Source organism: Macaca thibetana, chromosome 1 (assembly GCF_024542745.1).
Source record: "Macaca thibetana thibetana isolate TM-01 chromosome 1, ASM2454274v1, whole genome shotgun sequence".
Classification (NCBI taxonomy): Eukaryota; Metazoa; Chordata; class Mammalia; order Primates; family Cercopithecidae; genus Macaca; species Macaca thibetana.
Window position 1 is genome coordinate 97,457,952 of NC_065578.1, and position 24,774 is coordinate 97,482,725.

The 24,774-nt window shown below is 35.6% G+C and overlaps 1 protein-coding gene and 1 long non-coding RNA gene across 2 annotated transcripts; both read right to left on the reverse strand.

Annotated features, from left to right (window-relative positions):
• Positions 1-17,920: 17,920 nt before the first annotated feature.
• On the reverse strand, positions 17,921-20,018 carry LOC126947611 (uncharacterized). Its single transcript, XM_050778461.1, is given in 2 exon segments — positions 17,921-19,694; positions 19,696-20,018. Coding segments are annotated over 2 exon segments (510 nt in total). The 5' UTR covers positions 19,947-20,018; the 3' UTR covers positions 17,921-19,435.
• Positions 20,019-20,466: 448 nt separating this feature from the next.
• Positions 20,467-23,054, reverse strand: LOC126947613 (uncharacterized). Its single transcript, XR_007723135.1, has 3 exons — positions 22,924-23,054; positions 21,059-21,167; positions 20,467-20,936 (listed from the first exon to the last, which is right to left on the reverse strand). It is a non-coding gene; the product is annotated as an uncharacterized LOC126947613 (long non-coding RNA).
• Between the last annotated feature and the right edge of the window lie 1,720 nt (positions 23,055-24,774).

Consider the following 24,774-nt stretch of genomic DNA (forward strand, 5'->3'; position numbering starts at 1 on the left):
AAATACCAGAGAAATACTATTCAGTGATACTGTTACTATGAATGCTTTAAAATTTTTTTCTTTCTCAAAAAAAATAAAGTGCTTTGAACTTTTTAAAAATCACAGAAAGTTAAAGCTAGTTCTATGACCTAATTCTGCAGAGAAGGGAAATGAGGCACTAAGTGTTGAACCTCCAGTCACATTTCAGCTAGTGGTAAAAGCAGGAAGAGAACTCAGGTCTACTACTTTGCAAATTGATGTTTTTCTCAGACTCATCTCTGGAAACTCAGTTTTTAAACAAAATTTAGAAAATAATAATAATAATACCTCACATAAGATTGTTTTCAGGAGGAAATGAAACAAGATAATAGATACTATACACCATGTCTGCCCCATGGTAGGCATTCAATAAACTATAGCTGCTGCTATTATGATCATTTGCAATTGGCATTATTTTTATAGTTAATCATTACTACAAGCATGAATAATCTTATAGCACTTCAGGATGAGACAATCTCAGGATGGGTAGAGCTCGCCTAACATTGAAAGAATTCAGCACTGTTTTGGCAGACCCTGGCTGCACCCAGTTTAAAAGTAATTAGTCCTACTCAACCAGAGTAATCTGGAAATCGGCTCTCAAACCATATTTGCAATTTTATATGAAAAGACATGATTCAATATACAGTAATGGTTAGGTACTTTCAGTGTACAACCCTAAGGTCCTTGTGTAAAGAGGATTGTTGTCAAAATGGAACGGAAGTTTTGCATGCAAAATAATGGCAGAAGTCCCTTAATCAGATTTACACAGAAAAGAAGGGCATTGTAACATCATCTGAATGCCAACAAGTAGATGCACTGAATGTGAAAATCAGTTATTTTTAATGTTAGTGTACATATTAGCATTAATAACTGGACATAGAGTTGTTCCTCTAGCCTCTGTGTTTCATAAAGGGAAAAAGAATTCAATATTTGTTATATTACATTTGAACAATATATTTACTTCAAATAAAGACATTAAAATACCTTATAAATTAAATAAATTCCATAAGATATCCAGTGATCAAGTAAATAATACGAAAATTAGTGATCAACTATCGGTGAGGAAGAAATATTTTCATAATAATATCACTTTTGTAGTAACAATCATGATGGTAGTGACAAATGCTTGATAAATCAAACCACATGTGTACTCAACTGATCCATGACTTTAGAGTTACTACTATCAGCAGGACTTTTACTGGAAAAAGAAAACTGTAATATCTCTAAGCTCAGTTTGTCATCTTTAAAATAAGTTGGATTTTACCAAACGACCACTTAAGTCTCTTCCAGAACTAAACTCTCAAAACAATTCTATCGTTGATTCAAAGATATCCATTTAAAGATAGAGCCTTCATACATATGGACCCAGAATCCATCAGAACTGAGGATTGACGGGAGATGTTCCACCCTGTGAAGTTCTATTATAATAGGTCAAATCAACACCCAGGAGTATTGGAGGATTTGGCAGTAAGCCTAGAGATACTGCTTCCATAATCACAACCTATTTTGTTCCTGACCCCCCAGGACAGCATAGACCCTGAAGCAGAACTGCACTGTTTTGCAGAAATGGGAAATCAGTTGCAGTGTGCTGACCTATTCCTTTAGCAGAGGTGATATAAGTGGCATCACAAAATCAGCTTCCTTTTTTAATGCTCACATATCTTGACACTTATAGCTTATTACATCACAAAGTATCCTCCATCCAGATATTATCTGGAAGGTGGTCGAAGGTATTCAGTAGTCTTCCAGCCTCAGGATTCCAGTTTTTCAAAATTTTGAAGAGACACCCATTCCAAATTTCCTTTGTTTAACCTACTCCAGAAACTGAAGTGCCTCTAAGTATAAATGACAGGATAATAGAACTTTAAGTCTTCTTTGCAGTGACTATTATGCTTTCATTTTGCACAGTTGAGCTCAAAATGCCTCACTTTATGCTGATGGTGAGCACTTTTAGAGTTTTTCATCTTCCTACAGTTAAAACATATGACAAAGTGGCCATTTGCAAAAAGAAATAAAGGGGAAAAGTGAGCATGAAATTCCTGGAAATTGAGACCATAATAAATACTAAGTAAGTACACTTCCATTTACATCTATTTGTAGATAAAATTTCAAATATGCTACACCAAGAGATTTGCATTGACAGATTACTTTTTGTTTAAAACTAGACACTCTGGGAAAAAAAAATATTCATAGTAAAGAACGATTGGAAATATAATAATCATCATAAATCAATGTAAATCAAATACATATATGTATGTATAGCATTTAATAATGCATAAATTCTGTAAAATATATAACTAAAGGAATTTAAACATTAAAAATTAATGTTTTTATTTCAAAATAATTTCTATATCCATTGGGTCTGGACACAGAAAGCAAATTATTATGTATACAGCAAAATAAATATAAAATAAAATAAATGTCCTTTATATGAACTTTAATCCTTAAATTAGTATAATTTTATATTATAATAAAGGTAAAATAAAAAATTCATATAAATGTCCCTCCTATTAAAAAATGGAGAGAAATCAAAATGAAGCTAATTCTTTCAGAAAAAATTTATATAAACAAAATAATAGATTTTTTTTTTTTTTTTTTACCGTAAGTGTACTTTCTACTGATAAACATATAAAGTTAAACAGAGAAAAATGAAAACAGTAATCATTATGTACCAAATATCATTTTGGGAAATCATATTAGAATTAAGTCAAACTAAATTTTTAACTCTTGATTAAAAATAAATAGTGGCATCCTTGACATAATTGGCCTAGTTTTTCAAATAAATTATTTAATATAATTAACAAGTGAAAGATTTTAAAAGCATTACTTTACATTTTTAAATGTATCTAAATACATATAACTAAAGAAATGGCATGGGTGTGACAGATGAGGGATTCCATTTTAAAGGTTAAGAAACCCAGACCAACAAGGGTAAAAGCTAATGAATCAGTACAGAATTTAAAACTTGATTCAAAATTTCTTTTAAGAAATGTATCACATAACTTCAAAATGACATAAATGATAATTCTTTATATTTTGTAATTGTTTCTACATCAGGCTAAGATGCTAAATCATCCTAAAGATTGGATATTTTGTAAGTGGTTATGTTATACCAAGAGATGTAAAAGCAAAAGCTTAATTATCATGTGATGATCTTTTATCAGAGCTCAGTTTTGATTTGTAGCATTTAATTTCCATTCATTTAGCTATAAAAATATTTTGTATTGTATTTTGATATTTTTAAAGCATTACAAATAGCATTAGTAGTGGAAAGAGATTAAAGTTATTTGAATACCTGGCTTTATCATGATCTAGAAGTGCTTTGTGATTCGTTTTCCTGCTTTATTAACATTTATGGAATTCTTTGCACTAAAATGTCAGCCCCATAGTTTCATGAATCATTACAAAAACATCAGGGAGTATCATTTATAATGTACAGCAATCCATTTTGATACATGAAAGTAGACCTGGTTGCAGTATGCCATTTTTGGATTCGATTTTCATGTAATTTGAGGTAAGTGCTAAATTATGATCTTGCCTGATACTTACTAGTGAGCCAGTCGTGGCATTAAAGTCGATATGTATCAAAATGAAAGAACAGAAAAGAAAGGCATTAGAAATACTTTGATTTAATAAACAGATTATACATTTTCTATTTTAGTATGCTAATTTTAATACCTGGACTTAATACCTGACCAAAGTGTACTTTCACTTTTATTTCCTTAGTAAGTCTTTTTTCAATTATCTTTTCCTCTATGGTCAAACATTCTAAGTTTTTTTTTTAATGAAAATTTATATCATATAAATCCTATTTGAGAGTTTTAGAAGATGAAATATAATTCAGAATTCAGGAGAACTATGAATTCCTATGTCAAGTATCTAAAAATTAAAATAATTTTAAATTTAAACTTAATAATTATTTTATAAATATATAGATTTAGCATATAATTATAATTGCAACAGTTTTCTATTATAAATAGGAATTCTGGTAATACTTCTTAACCTAATGCAATCCATCATGCATTTTTAATGGTAATTTATTAAAAATAGACTAAATATTATCTTTTATAAGTGTAAGATTTCACATACTACAAACTGCAAAACTTCATGTAAAAGTTAGAGTTTAATAAGTATAAAAGAATATATTTTTAACTGAGCAATTTAGAATTCTTTTCTATCATAAATCTACTTTTATAGGCATATTAAAAAATCTAAAGAGCATAAGGTAGCACTCTGCAAATAAAATGGTTAAGAAATATGAATAAATCAATTTTGTAAAACGAGCTTTCTAGAAATGTTAAACTGTTAATGTTTTATTGTGAATAATTAATAAGCTCACATCTGATAAGTTTTCTACCTCTTAATATAATGACTTATATTATAGGATTATCAGTGATATAGACCCACAACTAGACAAAAGAAGATGTAGCCAAAAAAGCAAATCTATAAACTCATTTGAGAAAGATCACAATGGGTTTTATGATATTAAACAACTCTTTTCAAACTTTCCTTTATAAAATGTTTAAAATAACACTTGTTACCATAAAAAAGAAATGTAAACCATTAACAGCAAAACAATTATTGAGCACAATTAATCCATCATACAACTTAAGATAAACTAAAGATAAATAAACTGAAACGTTTAATTAAAATGCAAGAGAAGAATAAGCTATTTTTGACATTTCTGAATTTTAAGTATCTTCTCTGCCCAAATATAAGCTACTTGGTGCTTTATTTGCATCTTTTTATACAGTTAAAACTCTCTTTGTTTAAGGATTGAAGTAGTAACCTTTAAATTAGTGTCTATTTAATAACTAAATCCATCAAACTATAGGCCTACTAAAACGATTTCATTTTCCTTTCTGGTTAATCTAAAGTGCTTAATCTTAAAATGTTAACTGTCAAAATAATAGACCTTTTTTCCCTCCATAAGAATAACTTGAATTTCTTACATATTTCCTGTCAATCATTCTATCTAAACTGGGTGTGCATAAATTGTTCCACCACTGTGACTCTCTCTTAACTTAAGTTTGTATGTTTGGACAGTGTTACTCACTTCTACCATGAAAAGGAAATAAGATCATATTCTGAAATGGATTTACATTTCTATGCTTATAGTCAGAATATATTTTTAGTGAGGGGAAGATCTGTTACACAGTCAAATAATGAACAACTGTAAAGATAACTGTTTGAGAAAACAGAATATTATGGAATACATCTATGTGTTAGGGATACAAGTAAAATACCACAGAATTATGAATCAGTGTTACACATACTTCTTTCTTAGGTGATTTTTTTGCTACTCAGGCCATTACCTTTTGTGTTCACATATTGGTAAAAGCTGCACTTTTTTTTTTTTTTTTTTTTTTTGAGCAAAAAGTTTAATAGGCAAGAAAGAAGAAAGGAAGAAGAAAACAGCTCCCTCATACAGAGACAGAGGGAGGGGGAATTCGAACAAAGAGAAAACCCCCCAAAGCTGCACTTTTACTAAAAAATATTATCATTAACTCTTTGTCATGTATCCTGGCATCCTATAATGTGTATGACTAAATTCATGCATTGACATAAGCAACCACAATGTTTCATTAATGAAAAGAAGCCTTTGGACTGAGAAAAAGCCCACTGACATTGTCAGCCAGTTACTTCAGTGTTAAATTCAAGGTGGTTTGATAGATGTTTTGTGTGTTTAACACAAAAGCCAATATGTAAAAGTCACAGGACTAGTCTAGGTCTTACAATCCAGAGTTATATGGTCTCAACAGTTGTTTTTTTCTATTTTAATTTAAAGCATTAAACAAGAAATTATTCACTAAGGTTTAGAGCTGCATTTTAAACAATCCAGCCTTTGAATTTCTAATGTTTTTATGAAAGCTTCAATAAAAAGCTGTGGTTTGAAGTAAGAACATATTATAGTTTTGTAAAACAATTTCAAGTTGGCGTAATGAGAACCCATATAATCTAATTGCTTAACCAATAACATTCACTTTTACTATTACATAATCACCTATGTTCTAAGTAAATTTTTATTAAATACAGTTCCAATAAAGATATTAGGAAACTTACTTTATACTACTGTAATGCTAGAACATTTTGTAAGTGCTCAAATAATTTTGTCGGGGCAATTCCCTTCCACGGGAATTTAAAAATTATTTGTGTCATAAATGAATGAGAAAATTTTAATAATAATCCATGAGACAATAACACACACAGACACACACGAGATCTAAAGGTCTTATTCAACATTGCATGCCTTTTATAAAATTAGGCTGATTATCCTAGATTGTAAATTGGGATATAATTAAATACCAGAGTGAAAAATCTGAGCAGCTACTGGAATTACAAAAATAATAATAAATTAAATAAAAGCATGGTTTAAGTAAGTCCTGGAAAAATTCAATCTAATGTTACAATTATAAAGATAGCAATGTGAGCATTATATAACACTAATAAGAGTACTATGTAAGTTTTACATAAATAGAACTCAAAATGGAGGCTTAAAATATTCCCCAAATGTAGAATTTACCAGGAAAGTAAAGTGATAATTTTTAATTTAAAATATCTGGTTTAATTAATAATAACAACTTGTAACTTTAAATCTAAAAGAGAGCCTAAGTTGGGTCAGCATTAGGTCAGTGTTGCATAGAACCTGACTTTAATTGTGATTTAAAAAAAATCAACAGAAAGCAGTGGTTCTCAAATTCTAGCAAGCATCAGAATTGGGCTTGTTAAAACTCAGATTAGGGTTCAGAGTTTTTATACAATGGGCCTGTTATGTGTTCTGAGAACAGGCATTTTTAACAAGTTCCCAGGTGACACTCAGGCTACTGCTAAGAAGGCCCCATTTTGAGAACCACTTTCTGAAGTACAGCATAGCGTGTTCAGCATTTTCTTTTATAAAGCCTGTCATCACAGTCTCAAAAGACATTTATTGACTCTGAAATAAAATATTAATGAATTTGGGAATTATATATAAGCACTATCATTTTATAATCACTAAAACATGTTGTCTGATAACTATGGATACACAAATAACTTGTCCTGGGATAATATAATTATGTGTCATTATAAATGGTGTTATATAACTTATAATTGGTTATACAGTAACTATTGCTTTGACGTGAAAAAGTATGTATGTTTTCCTTTTCCTAACTGGTTCTTCCTTGGTCTACTCAGTTCTGAAAGACTTTCCATACTTTAAAGGAAAAAAGAGAAGGCAAATCCACTTCTAGAAAGAACTTACTACTACATCTGTGACATGTAAGTATTTTCTGGTGAAGAGACAACAGCAAGGGCTTGTAGAAATAACCACTTTCATACAGTTTAATATTTAATATTAACCACATCCTAGTCCGCTCCTTGAAAGGATGCTGCTGCTTTACATTCCTTTGACTTCCCCACCAAGTCTCCAACAGCCTGAATTGTAAGAGGTCCCGTACATCATGGATGCTTCAAGGGCAAGGTCTGTTCATTATTCCTCAGTAGCCTCAACAGTTAGAAGAATACCAGTTGCATAGTAGGTACTTAAGAAATGTTGACAGACCTGGACACAAACCTCATGAATAGTACATGCCTAATGGATATTTAATGATTTATTCTGAAAGACATCCTAGTTCTTTTGAATATACAAGTTGCTTTTTCTCAGCAAGTTCATCCCTTGCTGTAAAATAAAAGATGGGCCTAGTATAGGTGTTTGTATATTAAGGCAGATAACTCCGCAAGTGTCCAATTGGCCTTAGGCTACTAAGTTTACCCACGTCTATGATACAGGAATTTTAGTAAAAAGGTTTTAATACTAAAGCAAGTTTTATTGTGTACTTTTTAATAATTTAAATATGACTTTGTTCACATAAAATATATGTTTAAAATATGCACATCATCATTGTTACTTGTAATATAAGCTATAGGTTTAGTGAGAATAGGATGGTGGGAGACAAATTTTACTCTGTTATGGGTGCAAGAAGGAGCTTTATAACCCAGTACTAGGACTTCCGAGGCTTAAATCGACTTGTGTATTTCCCCTAAAAATGTTTTTACTAATTTCTACTCCTGAAGTATATTAATTTAGATATTATCGTTGTTTTTCATCAGCTCTGAGAATTGTACCCCAAAATATACAAGGGAATTAACTGCATCCATTCAGTGACGACTGCACCATTACAAAGAAAGGATGGGCATAAAACTCAGTGACCAAAAAGTTACGAAGAAGTTCCCTCCTTCTCTCACTGATCGGTAACCCAAACACCCAGGAAAAAACAATTGCAGAATATAGGATATGTGATGGGGTGAAATTGCAATAGCATCATAAGCCCAAATGTCTTGATAAAACTACTTTTTTTTCAATATAATATGAAAGACCACTAATGACAAAACACTTGAGTAATAGAAGTCACTTAGAGACGAAAGAAAGAAAGATAGAAAGAAAGAAAGAAAGAAAGAAAGAAAGAAAGAAAGAAAGAAAGAAAGAAAGAAAGAAAGAAAGAAAGAGAGAGAGAGAAAGAGAAAGAGAGAAGAGAGAGACGAAGGGAGAAAGGGAGACAAAAAACAGGGAAATAGTAAGAGAAAAAAAATAATGAGAAAAGAAAAAGTCCTACTGCCCTGCCTCTGTTTTAAATACTGACACCCCATAAACAAATCTGTCCCTAGGATATGATGCAGAGGCCTGGAGCCTGTGACCTCCTTTCTGAATCTATCAGGAGACACAGCCCACACCAAAACACCAGGAGTGTTGCTTCTGCCAAATATCCTTTACTAACTTCAAAGAAAGAACGGGGAAAGAGCTGTAATGATGCTTAACACGAAAGACTGCCTTTCTGCTTCCTTCCCTTTCCCCATAAACTGAATGAACTGTCGTTATAAGACAACATACTGCTGAGTTAATGTAACTTAAAAATTTACAGCAGGTTGTATGCCTGGAGGCACATTATGGGACCACCTGTAGGCATCTAATTCCAGTGAAAATAATAAATAATTGTGGAGCATTCCTCAGAGTCTAGAGAGTGGATAAGAATCGTGTTGCTTGTTCACTCCAACATGGATTCTGTTGTGGAGGAGGATTAGAGAACTGAACTCTCTCCAACAAATGAGTAATCCTTCTCCCCACAAAAGAGTCCGCTAAATGCTACACCAGACACCTGGGTGCCAGATCTACACAGCCATTTTTGTGCACTTTTGATAATCCACCTGCAGAAATTACCACGTGGCAATTGCTTAATATAGCATGTTGATCCATTTGAGGACTTCTTAAAGAGTAAAGAAAGCTATTTGGTTTGTCTCTCTGCATACTGTTTGTCTTTTTGAAACTCCTCCTCACATTTTGGCAAAGATAGAGAGTGACAGTAAGAATATCTGTGATATGACTCCAACCACTTATTTGGGAGAAATTAATATGTGTATTTTAGCAATGCCCAGCAACCTTGACCTTTTTTTGACTGGAAAGAAAAAATAATGTACTACAGAGCTGCTTTTTTTTTTTTTTTTTTTTTTAAAAAAAGAAAGAAAGAAAGAAAGAAAAGGCCAAAGGATTTGTTATCGTGCTTTTGCCACAAGGTAGGTGGGTTAGTATTTATCCTGTGACTACTCAGAGTATACATGTTGTTTATTTTAGATAAGATAAAATATTCTAAGAGAGTGAAATTTTACATATGTGTGTGTCTATACATATATAACATGAACTTTTATTAAGTAGGTTTCAAAAGATAGTCTAATTTTTGTTCAGTTGGGTTATAAATTACCTATAAACTGTACTAATGTAGTCCTCATCTTATAGTCACTGCAATAAGGTTTGGATTTAAAATCTATGACAACCTTTGTTCATAACAATCACATGGTTTGGAATTAAGAAAACTAGATTGAAACCATCATTTAAGTAAGTAGTGAAGATTGGATGCTGGGTGGTATTCAGGTTGACATTTCCTTTCTATTTGCACTACATGAAGGGTTAATAAGGTTTGCATAACCTTATTCTTTGAAGGCTTTTTGGCAGAGGCAGACTTTTGAAGGATTGCTGCCAAAACAGATTTTAACCCTTTTAATCATACTGTTAATAACCACATTGTACACGGTACACAGCATACTGCACGTAAGGCAATATCACTCTGAACACAGTTTGACCTGATACCCAATCAAGGAAAGGTTCCTAGAGACGCTTGCCATTTTGGTTGCTATGGTGAGTTTCATATTTTATGGAAACCACGGCTAGATGTCTTAAAATAGACCTTTGCCAAGAAAAACATTGGTCCAGTGGCATATGCTGGCAGAGCCTACCAAGGTGGCTCAAATTCCCTTCCTTTGTTTTTCACTCTCCCCACTGGGGCAACTGCTCCAAGCATCAACCCACTAGTCTGGCAGGCAGAGAATCCAGAAACTTGCTGCTAATTACAATGTTGACAATTCCCAACCTGTTTACTGGCGCCAGCAATCAAACCGCATCCTCTCGAGTGAACCAAAAAGCACTTGCTGGCTTTAGCTTCCTGAGGTTCCAAGCTGGCTATATTAATTACTGTTAACTTAAAACTGTATGTTGTACAGAAGAAGCTTAATTAGCTGGTATGAGGATTAAAATCTATCCTTTACACAATTTAAAACATTTTGTTCTTGGCCAAATTATGTGAATCCATAAAACATTTTTCTTTGGACAAAATATTGATTATTTTAGGTGCGACTTCTCAGTGCCAATTTTTCCACTGGATCATTTTCATTTGAGCACCAAAATAGATTTTAAAGAGCCAATCTATCTGTCTGTCTGTTTATCTACCTACATATCTCGGGATTATATCTACAACCTTTTTAAAAAGCTTGAGAAAAAGAATGAACATAGTCATTTACAGTTACTGTTTATAATTAATAAAATAGGAAAACCTATTAAACGGGATTAAATGGTCAAAAGGATATCCACTTTCTATCTTGATGAAATATCCACTTTCTATCTTGATGAATTTGAAACAAAGATAGTTACACCACTTTTTCTAGTGAACCCTCACTGCTATGATAGAGGAATGATTTGGTAGTCATATGGCACATAATGATGTATCTATCAGTGACAGGTTGGATATACAATGGTGGTCCCATAAACTTGTAATACTGTATTCCTACTATGCCTTTTCTATATTTAGTTGTGTTTAGATACACAAATACTTACCATTGTGTTACAATGGGCTACATTATTCAGTACAGTAACATGTGGCTGTACAGGTTTCTAGTCTAGAAGCAGTAGGCTGCCATACAGCCTAGGTGTATAGTAGGCTATACCATGTAAATTTCTGTAAGTACATTCTATGTTGTTCCTACAATGACAAAATTGCCTAAGGATGTGTTTCTCAGAATGTATCCTTGTCATTAAGCAACATATGTATAAGGAGCATGCTTCATGATTGATAAGTTGGTTGAACCCACAGTGAAAAATCACCTTCTCACACCCCTAAATGGTTAGCATTACAAGTCACCCAGATGTGGCAGTGGCAGACCACCATGCAATTTTCATAAATAGCACAACAGAAGTGAACAGGGTTTTGCAAAACTGAGAATTTTACTTTGATTCTGCCCTAATCCAATAGCCGATCTGTTCTTCTTTATTCAACAAGATAGCTTTGAACATTTAAAAAGTGAAGTAAAAGTAAATATAATTTTAAATTGTATATTAAAATGTGATTTTATTTCTGTTATTTGATATGAGAACATCATGGGGTCACTGTTATTTAACAATGTTACTTTAAATTTTTCATTGAATACACTGCATGACAAATATTTTTGTATCCAATCTTTTAGTTGACATTTGCATTTGGAAGCTTATTAAACTGAGTTGATATACTTGTGATTAACATTTCCCTTGTTTTACCGCAATATTTCCAACTAGGGTAAAAGATCAAGTTATTCCTTTAATTATGATTCATTTTCTGTTTCTACATTAAGATAGCCTATACCATTTTCCAAGATTTAAAAAATCATTAGTATAAGCACACTAGAGACCTTTGGAATATGTTGATACATTCACATCTACTTATACAATATAAGAATCTTTGAAAAGTTTAGATTAATTGGGTAAAATATCACTGAATAGTATGAAAAATATAAGAATTATTCTCAGACAATAGGAAGAGCAACGTTGTGAGAAAAACTTCAACATTTAGTGAAGTTTTAGTGTGGTGTATTAGAAAGAAAACACCAAACAAGGACTTAGAAAATGGGTTACTAATATTATCTGAGTGTCCATGGAGAAGTTATTTGGATTCTCTGTGTTGTGAGGACTTCATGTGGGAAACATGGGAATTGTATTACATACCAAAGAACTAGATCTGAGATGGAAATTTATAATGACAACTAAATATCATATGAATTTACTATGAGCTTATCAAAGACTTTTGAAATTTTGTATTCCATGTGGATATAGGAATGGAAAATAATCATATTAAAAGCAAACAAATGATCAGGTGGAAATGTTATGTATTTGGAAATAAGGGCCAAGTTAGACAAAGACAAACATATCAATCTTCTCTGTCTTTATCATGGTTAACTAACAAATAGATTTCCTCTCTAAAATCTAAATCAATTAAGTGAATGGGAAAAACTAAACTCTTGGTATCAATATTTTATATCAGGAAATACTGTCTTAACAAATCCTCCCAGGTTACTTTACTTCTAGAGCACAAATTCAAGTATCATACATGTATTTTCTAATAGAAAAACTGTTAAAAAGGCTGTCTCTTTTAAGCCATGTCCCCCTAGGCTCAATTTTCAGAAGTCTTTGTCTTTTCAGACTGATATTCTTTCTTTTACTTGAGAAACATCCAGATTTCTTGCCTTTCTCAATTTTCTACAGATAAGCTAGGCTTATTTTATTCAGAGATTATTTCTATTTTAATTGATTCAAAGTTCTATATCAGAGCATGACTTGGGGGGGGGGGGGGGGGGGGGGGGGGGGGGGGGGGGGGGGGGGGGGGGGGGGGGGGGGGGGGGGGGGGGGGGGGGGGGGGGGGGGGGGGGGTGAAAGCAAGAACTTTTGGATACACTTGTCACTCATACTATGAAAGAATCCTTCTACGATGAAAGAATCCTTCTACACAGATAAACTATATAAAATCAATATTGAACACTACGCATCACAACAGGGCAAAGGGTACCATATAACAAACAAGACCTCTTCTAACGTTGTCTAAAATTGATATTTTTTCAAGGTGTACTGGTCCCAGACACCAGGAATTTCATTATTGTTACTTAATACATCACCAAAATCTGTACATTCTTCACTCCAGTCCACATCATTAATACTGTTACTTGCTATAATTGTCCCTTTTCTCTTGTCAAATCCAATTGTTAACTACACAAATCACCAAATGTAAATGTGAAACCGCCTCAAAAGTTTAACATCACTATTTTTAATAAACATAGCATTCACAACTAACAGAAACCTGCTTGTTTGTGGTAAAGAATCTCCTTATTTTGACTCTGTTCTTATATGTAATATTAAAACAATCTCAAAGCTGTTTTATGGACAACCACAACCAACAACAAAAAGGAACATGAGATATTTTAATAAAAGTGTGAATAAATGACTTCCAAACCGCATACTCCTACCCCCAGATACATATTTGAAGGCAATTACTTTTGAAAACTTTGTAGAACTTTTATTGAACTTATTCTCAGTTTTTATTTTTTAATTAATTTTTTCTCTTTAAATCTCTATTCTTTTTGTGTTTGATTCCATGTAGCACACAAATCAGTCAAAGTTTTCAATGGACATAATATTTTATACCCATAATTAAACTGAGAATGGATAGCATGTAAACTATCTGATTAAAGCAATAGCTGATAAAGCATATTATTTTAATTTTTAGACAATGAGTGTATTATTTTGTGATTAAAAAGTCAACTTATATTTACTATACATTGACCATCCCAGAGAGTCACACCTTTCAAATAAAATTGTAACTTAGTCTGTTTTCCTAGTAAATAATTTTTTAAAATTAAGAAAAAAGTTATACAGATCTTTAGCTTTGAAAACATACCTATCACAGTAATTATTATATTGCATAAAGTATGTTTCTATTGATTACTTCTTAAAACTTTATAAATTCTTACAAATATGTATACATTTAATATTAAATAAAATACATTAGGTAACATTCACATGGACTAAAATTTTCTATTTCAGTAGTAGATTAAACAGCTACTTGGAGTTTCAAAAAGAATACCAGCTTGAAAGCAATGTTCTCATGGATTTTTCCATTATTTAAAAGTTATATCAAATAACTAGAGACAATGTATTTTCCTTCTTGGCAAAGAAGAACTGCACTATTAGTACACAAATCTGAGAATTAAAATTTATGTCTAACATTAAATTAAACTTAAATATATGCAGTACAACAATCATTTTATATAATAGTGACTTTAAATAATTATGAAAAAATGTAAAATTTATATTAACGTATGCCCCAAAAGGATATCATTGCTTTCACAAAATTCATAAATATTTTGAGCACCTATTATGTGCCAAACACTGGACTAGGTATTTTAAAAGATTAACCATTTTAGAAGAATTAAATATCCTAGACAATTATTGGTCCTTTTAACAGAATGTAAACAAACAGTAATTTTCACGCTCTTCCAAATATTGTAATTGAATTTAATAGTATAAACATTTACACAAGGAGTAAACATTTTTAGAAGCCAACTCTTCATGTTCATTCTTTATCCGCTACAATCATATAAATCAACTTTGAATAGAGTTGTTTGTGATTTGGCCTCATTAGGCTAAAATGCTTATGAAGATAGATCTACGGTTTGAGTAGCTTCAAATTTATTATACAGATATACATATGCATGTACTCCCATGCTAACACATTAGAATGAATCTGTAAAGCATTCTTTGGGGGCTTTTTTTCCCTACTAAAACTTCAAATAAAAAATGAAGTATGAAAAAGCAACAAATATTTCCATGTGTTTCATGCTTTAAGAATTTAAGTAAAAATCTTAAAGACCATTTTATTATTTAATACCAAGATAAAATGTTGGTGAATACTTTTTAAAAGCTTCTTAGTTGTGATATCAATTGGCACGCCATCTTTACATGAAATGAAGAATAGATTCAGACCACAAAAAAAAAAAAAAAAAAAGACTTTCTTTGAAATGGAACCCTAAAGAGGTAAAAAGGCTTTAAGCGAATCTAAATCCAGCCCTTCTTATGGATGAGACAACTGAAGACAAGGCAAGCTGTGTGACAGGTCCATTGTCATAGTTCACAACAGAATCTGTACTCGAAATCAGATTTTCTAGTCTTATTCCAAAGTTCTTTCTACCACAGGAGAGATTCTCTCTCCTTAAGTACCATGTCATTGAGGGACAAAATGAAATTTGAGATTTCTCGGTGTAACGGCCTCAATTCTCTAATTTGCTTTGTTTCAGTAAACACCAAATCCTATATAAATAACAGTGATGAAAAAAAACTACATGAAACTGGATCCATAAAGTAATCATTCTACAACTTTAATTCCTGTGTAGTTATCTGTAAAACAATCCAGGATATTTGGAAGTCTTATCATGATATATTTCTATTACAAAGGAAAAGATCTTTTTCTCATATCTGCTTCTGACAGAATAGCAGGCATGACATTCATTCATTCATTCATTCATTCATTCTTCTTGGAGTACAAAAACTAGTGGACTGTTTGGCAGATATATAAAAAACTATTTTAAATGAGTAATTTTTAGTTTATCTTGAGACTTGTTTGAACCAGTTCTTGAAATTGACTACACTAGCTTAGAGAGACAAAAATAGGCCTCAAACAATTAATACTCACTCATGTATTGAATACAAATTTTAAAAACAAAATTGCAAGAAATATCAATTTTCCAATTAAAATGTATCATTTTTATAAAAATAATCTTTTCAGAAAAAGTGTTTCCAAAAAGCACACATTTCATTCAAGTTTACAAATAGACACTACTTTCAAATTATGCAATTATGTCACTATTGTAATATAGTTTGTCAACTTTTTAAAAAGCATATTATGATATAAATTGCATTTGAACTGAAAACATAGTATTAACAGATTCCAGCAATATGTCTTCTTTAGTTTGTAATTTAACTGAACGAGATTCAGTATTGGTTTAAAATTAATAAAGGCAATAACCCTTATTTAATATCTTTGAACTGCATGCTTTAGGACTCAGGTTTTTAACATTTGGTTCTAGCTTGATCTACTATATATGTATATATTTTCAAATACTAGGAGTCTCAAAGGCCTTTTCCACAAACAAAGCAAATGAAGTGTTGTCTTTACCCTTGCATATGCATTATAATATTTTAATTGTGTTGAAGATCAGACTGCCTTGCTTAGCTCACATTATTATTAGCCAGGATAACAGAACTCAGAACTCACAAGATATAGCTGGCAATATATTTTTGAGCTGGTCAATGATACAAATATACAGATATACTGATTTTATTGTTAGGCTGCACTCCGCAAACACGACTAATTACTGGGTAATAAACACATTTCAAGAAATTTTAAATTTTATAATATATCTTTTCTGGCTTATGTTTTTTTTTGGATGAACTGCATTGTTTCCTCAACTAAAATGTTTATTTTTTACACTCATGCAAAATGTTTTCTAGACTTAAACATAAGACTTGTAAGTCATGATTTAAAGTATAAGCACTAAGATAAAAATCTGAAAACATTTAAAAAACAAATTGTACTACAAAGCTATTTGCTTAAAATCTATTTAGCATTCGTGTTTATAGTTGTACAGCTATCAATAACTAAATTCAATAGCTAAATGATTTAAAAGTCCTTAAATATTCTGATGTCATTATTACATTTTTTCTTCTTACTGAAAATACATCCAAAAGAAATTTACTTTTAAATAGTAAGTCTCCTATGCAGCATACACTACTTTCCAACACTGTAAGAACATCATTCTGTCATTTCTGTAATACAATGGTAGCTGCACCTGTATATATTGACAAGATGGTGAACAACTGTGATGGCCTTATGCTGTCTTTCCTTCTATGTCCTTAGTACTTCTCCTCTGCCCTACATAAAACACAAAAATGTTTCCCAATATACCCATCATCTCTACCTTTGTTGTATATTTTTATATTTGAGTATTTCTCATGACTAATGTGGAATATAAGACAAAAATTGATAATAGGGTTTATGGAATATTCCTTCCATCAAAATGCTACTTCATCATTTCTTGCCTTTGCTTGGACTTTCACTGGGACCTCTGTTCTGGTTCTAGATTGCCACTGCTCTGACACCAACAGCCACATCATTCTAGGGCTCACAATGGCCTCGGGGAAAGTTCACGGGTTGTCATGATGCTCTATGGATCTTTAACCATGAATACCATCACCACTCCCCACAATTCTATTCAAGCAACAACATCAGAACAGGATTCACAAATACAAAGAATAAAATAAGCAAATTTTCTGAAAAATGCAGTTTCTATCAATCTGCTTACTTGGGACCCGGTAGCAAACGACCAATCAAGCTGATGTTTCTTCTTACACTTATTAATGAATATTATAATATAAAATTGATCATTTATAGACATTATATAAATTTAAATGGGCAACCTAAAATCTCCCACCTATACATCACAAATTGTGTTCATAAATTCTGAGTATTTAGGCAGGCTTTATTAAAGTAAAACTAGTGGACAAAAGTAATTTTCACAATTTGTCTCCCTTCTCCTTTACTGTGCCCTCAGTATTGTCAAATGAACAGCTTAAGCTGAATCTATGTTCCTTTTTTCAGGAAAAATTTCTATCACCTTTGTAAAGCAAAACAAATATTAGAAAAGGCTGCTTACCCTTCTAGTATTATGACATCAATTGAAAAGCCATCCAAAAATTATGACTACTTAATACTACTTGCATCTAGCATGAAAAGCACAAACAAGCATTTTGTACTTCCTTAATCTTGGCTATGGACAGTGACAGGGCAAAATCAGTAATTGACTAGTGGTGATAGACTTTTAAATTATTTTTCTGGAAAGAAAAAAGCTGCCTTGTAACAATAAAAATTACCTCCAGTAATTTCAACTTAATAAAGTTTTAATTTTTCCCACTTTCTTATCTTAAAAGGTCTGATGATGGAACATTTTCACCCCAAACTTAAATAAGAACCAGTTCAGTCAGACTGACACCTAATGGAAGCTTTTATAGGGAAATGATTCTGCAAAGGAAAGAAAGCAATGAGATAAGTATTTATACAACAACAAAATACTTTGTTAACTATGAGTAGAGGTTTCCTTTAGATTTCATCACTAGCATCTGCAATTATTCCACTCTAAACATTACTCTTCTTCGATGAAGCAACTGCAATAAATCTGCACGAAACTGAATAGAATAGCTTATTTTTCAAAAGTTCTTCCTCATCCCCTCAACAAATGCCAGAGTGTTACATCTTTGGTTTCTCACAAACTCTGTCACCAGGCCTTCAACTCTCTTTCTTCCTTTCAAATCCTAAACACTTATTATTTAGCCAACCAGCATGAGGCCAACTTTCTAGAGACCACCTAGGAGCTAAAGTATGTAGCTTCTACTTTTCTAATTTCCCAATGAAACAATGCCACCAGTAGACATATTGCATTTTGTTAAATACTTAACAAGCACAATATTTAAAAGCCCTAAACCACCAACTGGTGGATCCCTAGAGAAAGAAGGTAATTCATGGAATAATGAAGGAAAGAACAGGAGTTACATATTCTCTTGCTGGTGATAGAATGTCGAATGCAAAGACAGCATCTGTGTTTTCTTTCCTACTTCAACTCATTCTTAAAATGGACTCGCCCCCGGGAGCTTCTGAGAAGGGCTCCACCCGTTCCCTGCAGACAGCAATGTTTTTTGAGCGCAAAAACTGTGAGTATAGATACCCTGGGAGTAATTGTGGGATCAGACACAATGGGGTGGGATTAGGGGTAGGGAGAGGGTGTGTGTGGAGTACCCTTCACTGGGAATCCTAAATATTAGAAGAAAGGCGAAACCCTAGGTGGGGAAGCATGAGAGTGTGCCTGCCTCCTTCAAGACACCTCGGTGTCAGCCTCTCCAGGATTCAGACCACTCTTGTGGGCAAGAGCCCAGTGGGGCACACGCACTTCGTGCCTGGAAAAGGCCCATCCTCCAGGGGGAGAAGGTGTATGAGTTGCAGGTCAGCTTAGAGGGATCCCAGAGCGACGAGAGGGAGAGCTTCGCAGGCCTCTAAGTTTATTTGATTTTTCTCCTGCAGTTTCCATTTCTCAGAAATTCAGTCTTCGTGCGCAGCCCGTGCACAACCAACGACCACTACGCAGGGAGGAAACCTGGTCTTAGTGTTTGGCCGCGCTAGTGAATTCTTCTGGGCCCCTGGTACGTTCTTGTCCCCAGCACTCTGTCCTTACACTTTTGAAGCGCCTTGATAGGACGGTCCCAGATGCCTCACAATAGGGAAAGGCAAAGTGCAAAGCTGGCAAAGTTGTGTGGTTCGACGCCGGCGAAAGCTGAGACCTGGAGCACCGGCCCACGCCTTCCACTCTGGGTCATCCTTCCCAGCTCCATCTTGGGCATGCCAACTCCTGCCACGTCCGATTGTCCCCAGAAGTGCCCGGGCATGCTTGAGGGGGTTGGTGGCGGTAGCTTCCTCTTCGCTAGGAGGTGACAAATCCGTGTTGTTTTATCGTCCATTAATATTTTGAAACAAACAAACAAAAACTCGAAGTAGAAGGAGGGAGAGGCTCTCTCTTGCTCCCGTCCCTTCGCAGCTGACCTGAGAGAGGGGACGTGCCTTGAGTTTGTTGGTGTTTGAGACTCGTCCTAAAGGCAGAGGCAGGGAAGACAGCGCTGAAGAGGTGTCCCAAAGAGATTGGACGTCTGAACAGTCACTGCCTGCCCCAACCTCTTTCAGGAAGGTTCCAGGTCTGTGCCACACTGCAACCAATCCGGTTCCCATCCTGTTTCTCCACCCCTTCTCGGAGAATCCGAAAAGAAAATATGCGTTCCTGAGAGACCCGCCACACTTCCGATCTGGAAGTTCCGCGGGGACCCAGCCCCCGGACCCCCGCCCCCTCCCCAGCTCGACCGCCTAGTCTGGTTGCGGAGCGGCGCGGCCGGCCGGGGGTGGGGCTCCGGCACCGCCCCGGGCCCGGGATTCGCGAAGTCACGCGCTTCCGCAGGCTTGCGGGGGCACCTTCGCCCACGGACACGCCCTTTCTGCGGAGGCAGCCCCCAGAGACCCTCTGCCCAGCTTCAGCACCTCACTCGCGACGCTCCCAAACTGCTCAAGGCCTTTCAGTCGTTCCCAACTTTAGAAAATTGCCCAGAACGCGTCTCTCCCCGAGCCGCACCCCACCGTGGAGAGGAGAGGAGCGGGCAGGGGACGCAGAACCGCCCCACAGGCTCGGGGGAACGGACCCCCTTCCTCTCCCCGCCCATCCCCTTCACCTCGCCCCCCGCCCCCTGCGCGAACCCATTTTCCAGTCCTGGTCACCAGAGGCGCAGCGCACAGCCTTTTCGGTGGAACCAGTGCGAAAACACCCGAGGAAATGAAAAGAACAAGAAAGTGCTACCTTGGCAACCACGGGCGTTTAGTGGCCAGCTGGTGGGCTGGGGAGGGCGGCCGCTGCCCCCCTGCCGCTGGTACTCTCCTCGACTACGCGTATTCTTAAGCAATAACAACGTAATCCGTATTATCCACCCAAGAATACCCGTCACCGAAGAGAGTCAGAGGACCAAGCTGCCGCTGCCGCTGCTACCGCTGCCGCTGCTACTGCCGCCGCTGCCGCCACCAGAACTCTTGCTGCTCGCTGAGCCCGCCCCTGGCTGGGGATGGGCTGAGCTTGACCGGGACCATAAATCCATAACTCGATTTCCCTAAAGAAGGATCCAAAGCTGTGCTCGGCTGCTTCCTGCCCAAATCCAAATGGCCGCTCTATTTCCAATTCTGAAAGACAAATCACAAAACCAAATACTTAACACAGAAGAGTGCTGTCTTTCCAGTGAGGAGGAAAGATGTGGCAAGGATCTTTGGGCACAAGTGGGAGTGACAAGTAACCTTCAGTTTACCTGGTGCTCTCCCAGTGCCTTCCTCTGTACTTCTCTGCTTGGTACCCAGTCTGGTCTCGGCCAGTCCACTCTAGGTGGTTTGATTGAGTGCCATGGCAGCCAGAGAACCCTGTAAGAGACATGAATAGTTACCCACACAAACATTACAAATATATTTGCCTAGACGGCTTTGGGAAGAAGTGAGGCTTAAATAAAGATAGGGTCATGCATGGGTGAAATTTTCAATAGTATGTTTTGGAAATGCATTTTTCTCAAGTCCAAGATCATAGAAAATAAACAGTCATTCAATTTACTACTTGAAATCAAATACTTATAGATTTACAAAAATAGGCATCTTTCCTTTGAAGGCCTTAGAGCTATACAACATAATGATTTTTAAAGAAAAAAAAAAGCTCCAAGGCTTACAATAATTAAATCCATTTTCCATAGTATCAAAACTAACTGAGTTGAGAAGCTGGTAGAGCTTCTATGATTTAAGTATCATTTTATATCACCACAATATTTAATTTCATAGCACACCTTTAAAATATATACTATAAATGCATTGCTGTACAGCTGTTGTGGACACCTCTACAGAAAAACCTTTGAAGCTCTGTGTTCATAAAAATTATTTTAAGAAGAGAAAGCCAATAAAAACTCATTTGCAAAGTGAGTGTAATTTTGGCATTTAGAGAGAGAATCTCTGTGATTCTTTGATGATCAATATGGCTCTTACTGGAAAAGCTTTGTCTTAAGATCCTGCAGTGGATATTCTGATAATGGGGGTTTATTGTTCACTAAATAAAATGGACAAGTGCAACGTCACTACCCAAGACATGGTGTAGCTTCATTAGAAAGTTCTCAATTTGCTTTCCCCTTTACTCTCAAATACATGAAAGTACATCCATGTAAGGGGAATGGGGGGGAATATGGAAACATGGCAATAGACATTATGATTTCCCAAATTATGTAAGTGCAAATAGCTCTTCATCAAGGAGTAATTATATAACAGAATCTCTCCCACTACCACAACTCATCTTTAACTGACCTGGTTGCAATTTAAGGCACTTAGGTTGTGCTCACTCTTATTTTTTTTTTAAAAAATATAATATTTATCCAGGCACACCAACTCATCATTTTCTTGACATGTTACTTACAGATGGAAAAATCAACTTGAATTCTAGGTTTTATGAATAGATGTTTAATATATAATGTCTGAACCTAAAATAACTAGAAAGAAAACCAGTATAGCCCAACTACCAGCCTGTTTTACATTATTTTCAGATAACTCTTAAGTACACCACTTACAAAAAGACAGATATCAATAAAACAAATAAATAAGCAATGTTTTATGCTGTTACCTAACATAGGTATAAAGTGGAGCTTTTCTCTGGGGCTAGAACCAAAAGAAAAAAAAATTCAGAAAGCTGACAGGTTCTCTTCAGCTTGAACTCCTAGAAACAAAAGCCCTTAGGGAAAGTAATGCAATAGTCTATGAGCAAAGTGTACATTTGCTTCTGCACTCTTCTATTTAAATCTCAACTAATATTAAAAGGAAAACAAGAAACACATTATACAGATAGGCTTGGATTTACTAAATGGAACGTTTTAAATTCAAAAGGATGGTCAAGGGAGGCACACACACACACACAGACACACACACACAGACACACACCAATACACAGGGCATCAGAATCACAGCATAAATACCCACACAGCTTTTCAATGCTTTCCAAGTAGTCTCCTTCAGTTTTGCTTCCTCACAATTAAAATGAAATATATACACACAGTGACCCACAGACTCACAAGCTTTAAGAAACTAGAACAACGCAGTTGATATGCTTTCTTTCTACCCAAGTAGCAGTGCCAGCCTTTTCCCTACCTACCCAATGTTCCACCAGCTTCAGCACCTGGACGAGTGGACAGCTCAACCCGGGCCGACTGCCGGCAGCACTCGCAGCAGAACTGACGCTCTGAGCTCTAACCAAAGCTCTCTCGTGCTTGAGCGGGGCAGCCTGACTTACGAGAACACCATTTCCTACGAGACCACTGCCGCTGGGTGCATATTCAATTCAAGCCTCCTTAAGCTGTCGGATTTCCCCCACCCATCCACCCTCCCCCTCTTCTCCACCCTCCACACAAAAACAGAAAAGGGAAAAAGCCCAATACCATTAGGGCGTTTGTTGATCAACTTACACTTCGCTTTTGAATATTTAGATACTGCTAGCGGAACAATATCAGCGGAGGCTTAGGTCCGCATTAAGTACCTTTGTTCATCGACTCCTGCAAGCCATGTTTATTAGAATCTACATTTCTCTCGCGCCCCAATAACTAGAGGTGTGTTTTGCGGGCAGGGGGCTTTCAGCACCTTTTGATCTCTCAAGGCCACCGCGACTCACTGACGGTTCCCAGTACTTTCGTATGCTATCCCCCACACTCCAACACCCATTCCAGTTAATCGCTTCGCAATTTGCAACCAAAAATACATAAAGAAACGCGACAAAGCAATCGGTTTGAGGAAATAAGCCAATTAAGCTAAAGCTGAAATGCCTCTCTCTCTCTCTCTCCCCCCCTCTCCCCCTCCTCTCCCTCTCTCTCTCTCTTCCCCCTTGACTCCCTCCCTCTCCCTCTCTCCTTCCCTCTCAAGTAGAAAGGGGGAAACACCAAGGAGAGAGAAAAAATCGGGAGGAGGGTGGTAGTCGACTCTTACAATCAATGGAAAAAGAGTATACACATCTTTACTGAATAATACTCTCGTTCTCAGACAAAAAGAAACACATTTTTCGATGTAAACATAGTCTCCCTCTCCCATACATCCTACATCCTTTACGTTTGCTGAGATTTGTCTTGCTGTATGGCAAAGTAACTGTCACAAATCCATCTCGATTGAAGTGCTTACCCTCTAAATCCAGGTTTCAAGCGGAACTCCAACTGTGTGTAGAAGCCAGGGAGTCATCTGATGTGCGGTGAGGTAGGCTCTGGGCAGTGGGAGCTGCTTCTTCTCTCCGAGTGCCGGGTTACAGTGTTAACAAGCCCTAAGAAGGGACCTCGGCGCCTAGCGCTGGCTGTGCCCCAGTGCCTTCGCGTGGTGGCGGCTTGCTCATGCTTCCGAGGAGTCCCAGGCGATAGCCTTCAGCTGATGCGAGCTTCCAGAAAGGAGTGGGGAAGGGAAAAAATCATCTAATGCAATCAAATCGATCTGATCTACACCATCTGTCGCCTGCCACTATACACAAACGTTAAAATAGGAAAACGGAAAACACTGACAGCCGAGAGGGTTGGTCTGCAAAGAGTTCATTTTTAGCAGAGCATAATTGGATATGGTCGGCGTACAGTTACAAAAGCTGCTGTTAACCATCCAGTAGTGGATCCCAAACATGCTAATGGTGGATTAATTGAGGAAGATCTGACGTGCAAGCTTCATAGTCTCTTATTCATGACTTCCCAATGGGAAAGGACCAATGCCTTGTGGGACTATGGTAACATACAGTCAAAAAGCTGCTAAGAAAATGGCTGTGTGTTCACAGCACCTCTCTCTGATAACAAACATATGTCGACTAAAATGGTTTAGTAGAATGGGAGGGGGTGTTGGAGAATAAAATTTCCTTTCCCGTGTAAGCAATCCCCATTTTCTTTTCTTAAAGAAAAGCAAAAATAGATATGATCTCTTTACCATAGTGGGGGGAAAAGGATGTTTTAAAAGGTTTTTATCAAGATCAAACTCTGACATATAAAAG